This window comes from Rhineura floridana, chromosome 6 (assembly GCF_030035675.1).
Source record: "Rhineura floridana isolate rRhiFlo1 chromosome 6, rRhiFlo1.hap2, whole genome shotgun sequence".
Taxonomy (NCBI): Eukaryota; Metazoa; Chordata; class Lepidosauria; order Squamata; family Rhineuridae; genus Rhineura; species Rhineura floridana.
Window position 1 is genome coordinate 76649427 of NC_084485.1, and position 15000 is coordinate 76664426.

General features: G+C 42.9%; 1 protein-coding gene across 3 annotated transcripts in view; it reads right to left on the minus strand.

The window, feature by feature from the left end:
- Nucleotides 1-1549: 1549 nt before the first annotated feature.
- LOC133386690 (inositol 1,4,5-triphosphate receptor associated 2-like) overlaps nucleotides 1550-15000 on the minus strand; it is a 35352-nt gene continuing 21901 nt past the window's right edge. For 2 of the 3 annotated variants that reach the window (XM_061630410.1, XM_061630407.1), the window contains 11 exons: nucleotides 14808-14883; nucleotides 14273-14300; nucleotides 12354-12494; nucleotides 10694-10825; nucleotides 9808-9955; nucleotides 9316-9365; nucleotides 6938-6988; nucleotides 4989-5068; nucleotides 4746-4883; nucleotides 3497-3619; nucleotides 1550-1739 (listed from right to left, as the gene is read on the minus strand). In XM_061630410.1, coding sequence (XP_061486394.1) covers nucleotides 1580-1739; nucleotides 3497-3619; nucleotides 4746-4883; nucleotides 4989-5068; nucleotides 6938-6988; nucleotides 9316-9365; nucleotides 9808-9955; nucleotides 10694-10825; nucleotides 12354-12494; nucleotides 14273-14300; nucleotides 14808-14883 — 1127 coding nt within the window. In that variant the 3' untranslated portion in view covers nucleotides 1550-1579. The remainder of the gene's footprint in view (nucleotides 1740-3496; nucleotides 3620-4745; nucleotides 4884-4988; nucleotides 5069-6937; nucleotides 6989-9315; nucleotides 9366-9807; nucleotides 9956-10693; nucleotides 10826-12353; nucleotides 12495-14272; nucleotides 14301-14807; nucleotides 14884-15000) is intronic. The other variant, XM_061630408.1, reaches the window with a different exon arrangement.

Below are 15000 nucleotides of genomic sequence, written 5' to 3' on the forward strand. Positions count from 1 at the left end.
CCCACCCACAGCTCCAGGTTCTAGTTGAGGAAGGTGTGTTGTGTTTGCAGGAGATAGATGTCAATGCTTCTGAAAGGCTCTGTTGACCCTCTCAGGCCTTCCTCGTTGTTCTCGGCCTGCATCCTTTCCTGAGGTAAATAGCACATGGCCTCCAAATTCCACTAGCTTAACAATGGGTGTGGAACTGTGCCATCTGTCACACAAACAGCGTTACAATATTTGATGTACCTGTATCATAAAACCTGCTCTGTTTTGATTTTCAGCCATTGGAGGAGCTGTTCTTCACAAATGGTGAGCAGTTACACACTTCACTGTCCTACTGTACAGCCTGACGGAAGGGCTTTTCCTTCAGCTGGGTCTCATGAGGCATGGGGGAAGCTCTCTCTTCTCCTTCCCTTCTTGCAGGCCAGTCTTCTACACGCTTAGTCAGAATTAAGTCCCAGTGAATTAAATGGAACTCATTCCCAAGTAAGTATGACTAGGATCAAAGTCTTAGGGAATAAGGAAGCTGTTTCCCCTTGTCCTTCAGCTGCTCTCAGCGGGGATTAGCACCACCTGCTGGTGGAGAGAAATGGTGTACAGTACATCATCCAATCATCTGCACTATGATTTTGTGCAATTGGCTGTCATTGTGCAATGAATCCTTTTCAATTGTGATGTCAGGGTAGGTCTTTGGGGCAGACTTCCAGGGCTCTACTCAGCAGGATGAACAGGAGGCCCCCAAATGCAGAAGGGCTTGTTGGCCATACTTTGAAGTAAGGGAAGTAAGACTCATTACCATATAAAGAGCCCCGCCCCCATAAGACCATTAAATCTGGAGTCTAAAATTTAGTCTCACAGAGCAGTGTTTGTCATTATACATTTCTACTGTTGCAATACAAAAACAAAGTGATGTTGTTAAAAAGGAAGTCCTCAGATTTTACCAAAGGACAAAAAAGCCACTAATACACCTCTTGTTGTTGTTCGCCTGTAATGCTAAGCTAAACCATGGCTAAATGTGAACAAGCAAGCTTCATGGTGTATACAGTTTGAAAACTGGTTGCTTCGCTCCTCCCTTGCTGCTGTGCTACCTGCAGTGAAGCGGCTGTGATTATCTAACAGTTAACTAGCACACTTGCTCATTCATGTTTAGCCATGGTTTGGCTTCATGTTACAGTACTTGCAAGCCAGGCATATAGAAATATGGGACTCACCTCTTACAAAGCACCATTTAAAAGGAGTTACCAGATACAAAGGGCTGAGCCCTACAGCTCAAAACTGTACTCCAGTAAAGATCATTGTGAACAAATCCTTGAAATGCTATGTTCACCACCCGCAAGGCTAATGTTCTAACATACCTTCCACAGAGACTTGGAAGGATATTTAACCTCGAAAGATAGGGCAAGTTAGGTACACTCTGCTGAGTTGTAAGCATTGTCCCAGTCAGGCAACTCTCACTATAGGTGCCGATATTGAGGCCACAAATGGAATAAAAGGACCTGAACACAACAGCATCTTTTTCATATTTTTATTTTACAGAGGTAAACTGTTTAGGATTTTAATGGTGCAAAGTTCTGGCACAGTTGTTCTCCTTATGTGCCTAAGAATCAGAGGTTGTAAATGGATATTGTTTTTGCACCTCCAGGATCCGTATCAGAATGAGGCAAGCAATCCCCAGAAAAAACAGCCACAACAAAACCCAATAGTAAGTGGGCATAGAGAACCAGGCTCTGCAAAGCTCCATTTTAGATCCTTTGCACCTGCCAATAATAAATTAGAATATAATTATCCAGTGTAATCAATCAGTTATCTTATGTCTTACCATATTTTCATAAGATATTCCCAGTAAGCTCTAGCTTTCATTATCCATAGGCTTTTGTGTAGACTAGAGTGCACTCAAATAAATATTAATGAAATTTTGTGTCAACACTAATTCAATATACCCTCTCCCTGCAAAAGAACTGATTTCTGCAATCTATAGTGATAATGCAAATTGACATATATTCATGTATATTGTGCAATTTATTCACTCCGTAGCCATAACGGTTAGGGGTTTTCCCCCCTTTTTTACAAAATAGAGCACTGAGATTCTCAGAATGCTGAATCCTGCACCTGATCATGAACTATTGGTTTGCACAGAAATGAAAATACAAAAGAGCAGCCCTGCTGCATCCACCCAGTCCAGCATCCTGTTTTTCCCCACAGTGGCCAGCCAAATGCCTCAGAGGAGTCCACAAGAAGCACGTGAAGACAGTAGTCCATTCCTGATGGTATTTGGTGGAAAGGGATGCTGCCTCTGAACCTGGAGGCTGCATATTGCCCTCATGACATTGATAGAATTTTAATCTATGAAGTTGTCTAATCCTATTTTCAAGCCACCTAAGCAGTAGTGTAGTGGCAAATTCAGAAGTTCAGGGTCCCTCCATGATAGTCATGCCACACCCTGTCACAGCCACACATCCTTGCTTGTTTGTTGTCATTTCCACACACCTCAGTCCTTCCCACACAACAGACATCCTTAGGAGCCAATCAGTATGAAAGAGGAGTGTGTTAGCTACTTCTCAGTGGCTGACTCACCTCCTTTCACTCTGATTGGTTCCAATCAGCAGGAAAGACAAGGAGGCATGTTAGAAGCTTCTTCTCAGTGGCTAGCACACTTACCTTTCATGCTGGATTGGCTCATAGGACGCTGCAGACATAGGGACCTGTCTGGGACCCTGCTCCCAAAAAAGTGAGAGGTCTAAGCCCCTTTCCCGAAGATCCTGGACAACTACATCCCTGCACCTAAGCGAGTGGCCATCACCACATCCTATAGTGACAAATAGTATATCCTTTTGTCTTGCCCCAAATCACCTGCCAATCAGTTTCATCGGATCACCTCAAGTTCTAGAATTATGAGACTTTCTTCTCATATGAATAATTTTAGAAACTTCTATCATGTCACCTTTTTTCTAAACCAAGCTGCCCCAATTGGTATAGCCTTTCCTCATAGTGAAGCTGCTCCAGCCACCTGATCATTTTGGTTGCCCTTTTCTGCACCTTTCCCAGCTCTACATTATCCTTTTTTGAGACATGGTAACCAAACTTTGGATTACATAGAGTCCTATTCATGACTGGGAAGAAAACTTCCCACAAGGAGAAAGGCTAGAACAATCCAGTGTTGCCTTCACAAGATGACAACCGTGCTAAAAGGAGGCTGAACTTCATTATTTCTGCTGTTCTTCTCACACAAATGGCTGCTAAAGCACTCTGGGTAATATGGTCTGAAAGTGCATGAGGCCACCATCTTGTTGAAACTGAGCAGGTCTGGGTGTGTTCAGTGCCTGGATGGGTGGCTGCCTGGGAACCACATATAAATGGGATATAAATGTAAGCAAATAAAAATAAATACATTCTAAGGGGAAGTTGCCAATGTTTGTGCCTTAAATTTAAATCCTGGGATTACAGTAGGCTACATGTTGTTACTGAAGAGGGCACTGTGGATGGGTGGCATGAGTAGAAGACATCATTCACTCACAGGAGTGTCTTTCCTCTCTGTTCCTCACATTCTTCATTCAGCTCCTTGTTGCCCAATTCTTCACTGGGTTCTTCATCTACAGTCTTGCCAATGCTGCTTCTGCTCCGAAGTTCTAATTTCCTCCTAGGAAGAGACAGTGGGGGATTCTAGAGTGCTCATCTAAGAGGCTTACAATGCAGCCAGGGGTGGAGGGTTATTGTACCCAGTGCTTCACAAGCAGATTTCCCTTTCCTCTCCTTCCCCCACATGCCCCCAAAATCTACTCTGGAGAGACCTATGGAGCCGATTTTGAGGGTGTGGGGAACTTCAGGGGAGAGGAGGGGAAATTTCCATTATGCCATTAAATGGAAGTCTCTTGTGCTAGCAGAACAGGATCACTGGATACCGGCCAAAGTCCATCTCTAGTACTACCAGATGGAACTTCAGAAAAACAAAAGGGAAACTCCTCTCCCACACTCCCCATAAAAACCATTTCTTTGAGCCTCCATCTCTGAGACAGCAGATTGCCCCATCTAAAATATACTTGCCCTCCAGAAAGATAACTAATGAGGATTGAGATCCATTCTGGACACCACCCTGACAGAGAGAGATTAAGCCTGTGTACACACTCCTGTGTATTCTGCATCCAGTGCGCATCCACTGCTGGTTTGGAAAACAGTGTACACATAACATTAGCCATAATCCGTGTCTGTCTTGTGGTTTCTTATGACATACTGTGTTTTGATGCATTTTCCCCCAAATCTGCTTTGATCTGAATTGAGAAAAAGAACAACCAAGCTGCATTGTAAGCCGGTAATGTGTACACAGCCTAACTGATCTCTCTCCTGACACCAAAAGACCACTTCACTGCACACAGCAATTAACTTTACTGCAGGCATACCAGTATTTCCCTCATCAAATAAAGCAGATTGTGACTGACAGGTAGCATCCCTATTGCACCCATACACATGTGCTGGGAGCTCCCAGGTGTATGCGCACCAGCTTTTAAAAGTATATGCCTGGTATTCACACTGTCCATGTTTGCAGCAGGAAGCAACAATGCACCCACAGCAAAATGACTAATGCTGCACAATGCAAAGCCAAAGCATATCTTGGAAAGAGGCCTTGAGTCTCAAATCACAGTTGAATGTTTTCATCACTCAGCTGTCTGCACTCATTTAAAGAGGCCAGGTTCTCCCTCCAGGGGACAGAGATGTTGCACTGCTTTCCCCAAGAATCCAGGAGGAGGGTTGCCTTGATAACCTCTTACCCTTCTGTGTGGCGGCTTCTATCTACATCACACTCAGTGCTGTTTGTCCCCAGCAGGTTCTGCTGTGAGAAGCTAGGTGATGCTGCATGCAGGACAAAATAATTGTCACCAGAGTCTTCCTGGAAGCTGTGGGACTGTCTGTGGGGAGGACAGCATACATAAGCACACCAGTCATGCCAAGAACCAAGCAAGATGACTCCCCACATATGAATATGACAGGTTCTTGCATCAACCTATCCCTACCTGTCTGGGCTCTCCTCTGCTGCTCTTGGCTTAATGGTTTCATCCTCCAAGCTTTGCCCACTTTCAGGGCTATGAAACTGCTGCAAAAAGAGTCAGGGAATATTGTGATCAAAAGAGGAAGTGTGGCAAAGTAGACTTGAACCATCTGTGCCATCTCTTCTGGTGACTCAAAAGGAACTCTGGGGGACAGAGTGCCCAAGGAGAAGCATAAGAAACTAGAACAACAGACAAAATATAGCATGAGCAGGTTGTAACTGCACAATTCCCATAGCATTAGCAGCTTTTTGTAGGAACTGAGATAATTCTGATTTGGTAGCACTAAGGACTCCTTCAGATAACCTGTTGATTGAGCTTTCATCCTGATGTGCTTGCATAAAGATTAGATTATATCCAGTCTTTATTGAGCATTCGGTCTGATTGGTTTACACAGAGGTCATTTGACAATGAGCATGTGGGATGTTTATACATCTTCCAATTAATCATTTGTTCATCCCACTCTTTTCAGATCATCTTCCCATCACTTTCCTAACCACAAAAAGCTGCTGCATTTTTTAAAAAATGGTTTTGCTGTGCTAGAGTGAGAGTGCTTTAATCCACTTTAATTGCACAACCTAAACTTCCCGGTATGCACTTGAATCCCTCCTGCAAAATACTGAGTCTGGAGGGCCCTAAGGTTCTAGCAGTCAAAGCCTGAAAACCCGGTTAACTAAAGAAAAGCCCAAATCTAACTTTAAAACAAAAAGCTGCATGAAGCAAAATGTCAGACAAAAGTGAGTCACATGGAGGAAAAGTTACACTGAAAGCAGACAAAAGCATGATGTGCATTTTCTGCTCCCTTTTTTGCCAGCCAGGGACATGAACTTGTGTCGCTTTTGTTGACATTAGGGCTTTTGTGTATAGCAACATTGTTTAATCTTGAAAGGGACAATGTAAAGAAGGCCTCCCAGTTCAGCTTTACAACCAGTGGGCAAAGAGGACAGACAAACTTGCAGTGACAGGACAGCAGACACGACTCCTATATAGTGTCTTGCTGCCCACAGGGTTGTTAAAAACAGCAGATATTGTCTCTGGAACACCCACTGGGATCCTTAGCTAAGGTCACTCCTAGACTGTCAAGACTTTTGCAATGATCTCTCACCCATTCAGGTAGATGCCAGTATATATCCTTCATATGATACACCTTTATAGCTTTGCCCCCCACGGAAGTTGACACATTGCAATAAATACCAATGGCACTGGCATTACAGAGCTCTTGTGCAACTAATGTGCTTTTTACAAACTTTTTGCAGTAAGAAAGTGACAGAAAAAAGCACTGGAAAGTTTGAGGTAACTGTCACTTGAGGGTGATGTTGTATAATCTCCACACAAATTTTGTGCAAACAAATCAAATATTCAACAAACTGGTTGTCTGGAAGCAACCAAAGGCTGGTCTTGACCGTGGTGCTGTTGAATAGGAAACAATGCCCAAAGAATGAACAGGATCAACAAACAGAAAAGTAAAATATCAATTGTTAATAATAAAAACACAAATACCAGAGATCACTACCCAAACTGTCTTCCTGAGGCCCAAAGGGGTGCATGCTGGGAGCTCAAACACACTGGTGGTGGAGATGGACAAATTAATTTCCCATCATGCATTGCAGTGGCACTTTGGAATTAAATAGACTACACTATTGATAAGCCTTAATAAACATGGCTTAGTATAAGCTTACTGTTCTAGCTTCAGGCAATACAAAAAAATGATTTCATCTTAGATATGAATAAATTCATGGTGGAATTCAACGCTGTGTCCTGGGCAGAATGAGAAGCATGCATGGAATACACAATGGGCAATTCAATTGGCATGTGGGATGTCACTGCATTTTGGTGGAATGCCAACCAGCAAACAACAAGATCAGGCATATTCCCACCTTGCAAAAATCACACTTATAGAGGGAGTGTTTCCTTACCATCAGCTGTCTGGGAATAACTGCAATGCTGACTCGACGACGAGCTGATCCCTAGGACACAATAGAACAGAGCTGTAGCTACAGAGAGGCCTCTGAGGAAGGGCATACTCCTGGCCCCTTCCCTGAATATTCAGCTTTCATTAACAGACTTGTAGCCTGTTTGCTTGTGTGGATACAAGGAAAAGTGCACAGGTAACATTCTACTCAGTTCTTCAAGAAGAAGGAAGTCAGTTCTTACTTTTCCATTTTTAGGCAATGACTACAAAAATGCAGAGAAAAGCACTAGACATTTTGAAACATTTGATCCAATTAAATTTTATTTTATTAACTAAATAAAATAACTAACAATTAAACTAACATATTGAGGTACCTGTATTGAGCTCCTAAGGGTTTCTCTCATGCCCCACCGTCATCCGATATACCACAAAAAAATCTGGCTAATATGATTAGTGTCTTGCCATGACCTGTGTTTTAAGCAGCTAGACCTCTGCTCAGCAGCATATTTGTAATAGGGACCATTCTTTGAATTTAGCAAGAGTTGAGGAGCCAACAATACCGTTCTATTTACTCATGCACCTTGATCACTTGCTCTGGGGCTTGAGCTAAACAATGTGCATTCAAAAAACAACTTCCCTATGCAGGATTCCATGAGGCTGGCATTACCAGATCACCGGTGCCTACTAAAGCAACATTGGTAGCGTGGGTGTATGCCTTGCTGGTGTGCTAGTTCTGCACATGTAGACACTGGCAACCCAATATAAAGGCGACACTGAATTTGTGGAATGCTGCACAGATTAGGTGCTTTTTGTGTTTGTAAACACATGCCTAGTAACATGTTTCAACAGAGCTTGGGATGCAGTCAAAGGCTTCTTAACTCTTTCATACAGAGAGCAAAGAGCAACAGAGGCTCTGCCACCATTCTCTTGTTTATGCACTTTAGTTGTTCACCCTGTTAGCCATTTTCTCCCATGCATATGCAGTGGCACCGTCACAGTAGAATAGGCTTCCCAGGGAGCCTGATGCCATCTTTACGACTTTTTGGCACCAAGTGAAGACCTTTTTATTCACCCCCAGGCCTTTTAATCAAACAAAATCTGAGCTCTCATTAGGTAACCTGTATGTTATTTTGTAATTTGAGCTGCTAATTCATGGTATATTCTTCTGCCAAAAAGTAGATCTTTATGCTGCATTTTAGTGAGTTTTGATATTTTTAATTATCTTGTATTTGTTTTGTAAGCCACACTGAGGACATGTGATGATGGGCAGCCATATAAATCTAATAATAAATAAAATGAAATGGGGCGGCACAGATGCAAATGTAGTAGCAGTGGTGAGAAAGGATCCTTAGAGTGGAGGAGGGATATGCTAGGGGCCAGATGGGAAGCCTCTGGGGGCCTAATCAATTCCTTGGCATTGTCAAAAAAAGGACACAGATTTGCAAAAGTTTTGGATATGCTAATTTATATGTATAGATGCAAATTTAGAAATAATTACTGTACTTTAAACGGTACATAAGAGATCTCACCACAGTGGGTAACAAGGTGACCTGTGTGCCTGCTCAGTCTGTTGCCCAGGGGTTAACTGTTGATGGACAGGTTCAAGGCTTTTCCTGCTCTCTCTTCTTATGATTCTTTATGTGCCAGTGTGGTGTAGTGGTTAGGGTGTTGGACTATGATCAGGGTTCAAATCCCCACTCAGCCATGAAGCTCACTGGGTGACCTTGGGCCAATCGCTGCCTATCAGCCTAACCTACCTCACACGATTGTTGTGGAGATTAAATGAGGAGTAGGGAGAACCATGTATGCCACGTTAAGCTCCTTGCAGAAAAAGTAGGATATAAATGCAATAAGTAAATATCTTTAAACCACATTTGGACTGGACAGCCCTTAAAACAGAGGACACCTTCATATAGAGGACTGTCCTCTGGCAGCTCTTTAAATAGAGGACTGATATCTGTAAGATAGGACATATGGTCTCCCTTTTCCATGGCCACCAAGACAGAGTTCACATTACAGTTTCCACCATCATCATCCAGCAACGTCTAGCAAGTTGTGAATAAGTAGCTGCTTCGGAACAAGAACAAGACACCTATGGCAAGAACAAGACGCCTTGCTCCAGTTGGAGGTTATTTCATTTTTGTGCCAACACCAATAGTGTAGCGCTAAAAAAGTTCAAATCTTGACATGATACAAGATTATAATTTGGCTTCCCCTTCTCAGGGGATTATGAAGCCAAATGACCGATTTATTGGCCTTCTGCTACTATGGCACGTCTTCAAGAAAAGCAGGAGCATAACACCTTAAAAGGCTGGTGCTGTGCTCTGTGGAACAGATGAGGAGCTGGACATGGTACCCCTCCATCCCACCCTACCTCCTTACCTGCTGGAACATTCGTACTGGAGGTTGCTTCAGTCTCTGGTCACCTTCATCTAAGGAGACAAAAACAGGCCCTTAGGGGAGGGGTTGTAGCTCAGTGGTACAGCACATGTTTTGCATATAAAAAAGTCCCAGGTTCTGTCCTTGGCATCTCGAGATAGAGCTGAAAATGTCCCCAGTCTGAAGCCATGGAGAGACACTGCCAGGCAGCATAGACTCCGATGCATTTGCTGTTCAACTGAATTGATAACACTGCAAATGCTGGCGTTTCACGGGTGTGGTGTCCAAAGACATGTTATCTAAAAACAAGTACATTTGCAATCCATTTGCACACCCAAAACAAGCCCCGCCTCCAATTGCTCCTGAGAACCGACTCCAGTGCCTGGTGTCTTCTTATTCACAAGACTACACATCAACTGCTGGATTTTATCATGTTACATTTATATCTCAAGGCACCATACATGACCCCCTGCACAAAGGCTGGGCCCGCCTCACCCCTGTTTTCTGACAGCTGCCGGTTACGAGAGTTCTGTTGAATCAGCCTCTTCATCTCCTTCAGCTCAGTGTGCTCTCTCAGGTGGTGCCTTTTCAGGTTCTCTATATGCTGCACCATCACCTCTGTGGCCCGGCTCATGCGGGCCTCCTGTGGGAGAGATAGGAAAGAGCGATTTCAAGCAAAGCAGAGGAGCAAGGTAAGGCAGATATGAAAAGCCAGCACAACCCTCTTAGAAGGGGTCAGGAGATTTTATTTATTTGTTTAAATACTGCTTAATGCTCAAATAGCTTCTAAGTATAAAAATCAGTTACACAATACAAAGATCCATAATTAAAATACACAATTAAAATATACAATAAAAATACAAATAAAATTTTAACAGATAAACATCCATAGTTAAAATATGCAATAAAACAATCCTATTAAAATGACACAATAATTAAAACAAGAGAGTCACTTCAAGGGACCCAGGGAATGCCTGTGTGAATAGGTGCATCTTCAAAAGCTGACGGGATGCCAATACTGATGGGTGATGGGAGTTGTAGCCCAACAACATCTGGGGACCCAAGGTTGAAGAACACTGGGTTAGACAGTAGCTTGGATCAACAGTTTCCATGAGCAGAACTCTATTCACATGATGCTCCAGTGGGAGGTGATTTTTGCAATTCTGTAACATTGGTGCCACTAATGAAAAAGCCTGCCTCTGCATCACTACAAGATAAGTTTTCACACTTTACTTTTCCTGGTTACTCCAATTTGCATTGATTAATGGACACCCTAGTAGGTTCTTCAGTACCATGCACCAACAATACACACAGCCCACACAGAAAAAAAGAAGCTCAGCGTCATTTCTCTTATGTTCATGGCCCTAGCTTAGTAATTGACCTGATGGACAGCTCCTAATTTCTCCGCTGCAACCGTTGCCCGTTCAATTGCTGCTGCTAGGACTGTAAGACTGCTCGTCAAGTGTTCTACCAATTCCTTGTGCCTGGGGTCCAGACAGGCCTGGTCCAGCTTCTGAACAGATAAAATAGAGGACAGAATTTCTTGGGTTAACTAGACTAACCTCCTATCTTGGGTTCTTCACCATACCCCCCCCCAAAGGTGATCATAAGAATTGGATCATTACATTAGCAATACACTCCGGCAACAATGAACTCAACTGGCAGCAAAAATGTTTACAATGGCATTGCTTGTCTAGTTATTTAAAATATTTATAAGCCCCCTCTCACTAAAATAATACCATAGTGGTTTAATCAGGTTTGGTTTAGACCAGTGTTCTTCAACCTTGGGTCCCAGGTGTTGTTGGACTACAACTCCCATTGTCCCCAGCCAGCTTAGCCAATGGTGATGGGAGTTGTAGCCCAACAACATCTGGGGACCCAAGGTTGAAGAACACCGGTTTAGACAGTAGCTTGGATCAATAGTTTCCATGAGCAGAACTCTATTCACAAGATGCTCCAGTGGGAGGTGATTTTTGCAAATTCCTTCTTCCTGTTGCAGCCCCCCTGAAAAAGCTGCTCTGAAGGATTGGAGGACCCTCCAGAATGTAGGGGGAGGTGACATTGAGGGAAGATGGAATTACTGGAAATAATCTCCCCCACTCTATTCCTTCAGTAGAACCCTCCACTGGATCTTCAGCCCTTTTTGCAAACGGTTGGATCCAGAATAAGTTCGTTGAACTTAATCCTATCGATTTTAATGGGACCTAAATTAATCATGACTTAAATCCCATGTATTTAAATGGGAACTGAATGCAACTAATTTAGGCTGCTTTCAGACTAGGAGTTTACTGTAGAATCGCCCAGTCATAACAACTTACTCAGATGTAACATTGCAATTTTCAGAGTTCTGCAATTGACTACAGTGGAATACTGCAAGTAACTTTTTTTTTAATGGTGCATGCACACCGATTCAAGAAAAAGACACACACATACAAAATGGGGTGCTAAAGACAGTCAGAAGTACCCACTGAAAAATGTCAAGAGAAGGGATGTATGGTGATCATGAGGGCCAATACAGGGGTGAGTACAGCCCTGCCCACTGGGCAATGTCCTGTGGAACTCCCACCTAACTGAGATTAGACAGGCATCCTTATAGTTGATCTTTAGGTGTTAAGATGAAGACTTTCTTGTTCCAACAGGCATTTTAAGGTAGTGTTTGGTTTTATGATTATTTTTTGTTTCATTTTATGCATACTGCTTAGAAATGTGAATGATTAAGTGGCATATAAATGTTTTAAATAAAATAAAATGTCCTGTGCACTGCATAGATGGAGCATAGTGAGATACACACACACACAAAAAGCACTAACACCCCTAAAGTGTATACAGTGAATGGCAATCCTGCTTCTTCCTTATAGCAGAGGAACAATTATTTGGTAGTGCAAGGAGCCCTGTATCTGGAAGCACACTTAATCTGGATCCAACCCATTCTCTACTTCTTCCTCCCCCTCTTCAGTTCTTGTGGAAATGCAATGCTAATGATGCCCTTAGGAACGCAACAAGGAACGGTCCAAATGGGCCAGGAAAATTGCTTCTCTGACCGGCAACATTGCCTGGCATTCTGCCAGCTCCTGCTGAATATTCTCCTCGGCTGTGTTCCTTGCCCGTTCTTCCACCTGTAGTCGCCGCCTCAGTGTGAACATGTCGCAGCGGAAGGCCAGAGCCAAGTGTGCAAAAGCTGCCTGCCAAGAAAGGGGGCCAGTCAAAACAAAGCAGACAACTCTCAGGAAATTCAATCAGCCTTCAAAATTCAAGCAAAGATTTTAAATGGAAAAAGCTCACCAGTACCATTTCAAAACCAAAATCCTTTATGGGAAATGTTGATGAGCTATGTTTATGTGAGAGAAGGAAGACCCATTCAGGAAATGTACCTCTGTCTTTTACTTACTTACTTACTTACTTACTTATTTAATTTGTATCCTGCCCTTCCTCCCAGCAGGAGCCCAGGGCAGCAAACAAAGCACTAAAACACTTTAAAACATCATAAAAACAGATCTTAAAATACATTAAAACAAAACAGCATTAAAAATTTTTTTTTAAAAAAACCTTTAAACAAGGGTTAAAAACATTATTAAAAACATATTAAACAATTCTTTTGCTGAAATGTTTTAATTCTGGCCCTTGTCACTTTGGCCACAGCAGTCAATCCAGAAAAAGCTTCAAGGGAAAGTCAGGTTGCTGGGTGTGTATGAGTGCATGCAGTCTCTCTGTCTCTCTCTCTGTCTCTCTCTCTGTCTCTCTCTGTCTGTGTGTGTGTGTGTGTGTGTGTGTACATACTGAGAAGCATTTCCAGGCTTTGTCTGGAGACAAGTCAGTTTCAACTCCTGTCAGAGCCCCATATTTCTAGGCTGTCTAAGCATCTATGTTAGGGTCACAAAAAGGCTTGGACATAGGGTGGGGAGGGGAGGACTTTGGGTTGTCCATCACTACAGGTGTCATGATTATCCAGCAAGTGCCTGTGGACTCTTGTGAAACCACATTTGAGGCAGGTCTCAAAGTCATCATCATTCAAGACAACTCTTAGGAACAGCCCTGACAGCTGAGGAAAAAATTGCATTTTCCCAGCAACAATATATTGAAATTTAATTATTAGAAAATATTATACTCCTGACACTAATCTTTTTTTTGCAGAATCCCATACAAAAATGTCTGGCTGTCATAGAACAAATAAGCAACAACTGTGCATTTCTCTACTATATATTGTCCGGCAATGCCCTTGAAGTGGGCTGGAAACTGAATAGGAATTATCAACACTCAAGTATGCAGAGATTTTCCAGCTGTGCGCAGTGAGCTGTTGAGCAACGTAATGCTGTCCCCACTATATGGACATTTTTGACTGAAGAGGGATGCTCCCCACCAAGGGCAGGAGAACCCAGAGGCAGTTAGTCAAAGCATCAGCCATACTGAAGACATTGTGTACTATATTTTGTATTGCCCCTTATATGATTCACCTAGGAAGAGATTTTGCTATTAATTCCAGAAGTTTCAAGAAGGTCAGTCAGATGATTTCAAAATTAGAACGTTGCTGGCTCACGTAGACAAATCTGTTATGAATAAGGTTGCTTTATATGTGCTAGCTACTTTTTTGACCCAAAATAGTATCAGTTGCTAAGGAGATTTTTTAATATAAAATATTTGGGGGAAATTTTAAAGTCTGATACTTTGCAGTTCTGAAAATGGATATTTTTAACTCATCTCTTGCATTGCCTTTCCCCCAAATTTATATTGTGACCATAGGAAACAGACAAAATCTGACTGACTGACTCATCAGAGCATCATAAAATCCTGAGTGACTGGCTAACTGTCAGTCAGAAAGGAAGGCCATCAAATCAGCTCTGAGACTAAAGCCAGTTATCATCATCATTAAGTGTTCTGAAGACAATCTCTGTAAACCTCAGAATATTCAAAGGGATGCACAAAACTGATACTAGACATCCAGCCACATGGGAACATCGCTCACCTCCACATCCTGCTCTGTCAATCCTACCCTGAAAAGGAAGAGAATACAGAGTCATCATGAGGGACAAGAAATTGTCCAAGGCCTCGAAAGCTCAGCAGGGCAGAGGTTCTGTGACTTCCAACATGGATAACCTTTGCCCGAGGGCTGAAGCTGTAAAGAAGCTAGAGTCATTCAACGCATGTTCATGAATGCTGGAGGGGGAGAAATCCCTAGCATGCTGGATCCTCAATCCTCCTATTTACACAGCTTCTGAACAAAGAGATCCAGATGAGCTTAGTTCTGATCAGGAGGAAGGGCTGGGCCAATATTAGCCCAAGGTATACAAAGGAACTGCTCCGGCAGTAATATAAGATTCTCCATGGCTTCACAGAGTTCTGCAAGACTTTCTGGCTTGGGTCGATATACTCCTAAATGCAGCAGTTTGTTTCCACCTGAATGCAGGATCATTTTAATGCCACCTTCTTGGTGTAGGTGCCATGCCTTATAGAGCCCTTCCTGCTCTCAAGAAACGGGCAGATATATGGAAGGTTCCTACCTATGCAGGCCCAGCCTTTGCAGCACAGACAGCTCCGTCAGTGAGGTAGCCAGCAAGTCTTCAGAGGGATCTGTATCTAGACAAAAACACTAGTCTGGAAACAGAGCACAAATTGGAGCTAGAAAAGAGAAGCCATGAGACTCGCTAGGAGATCATCCTATTTCTGACCAGAAAATACCACAGGGATGGCACA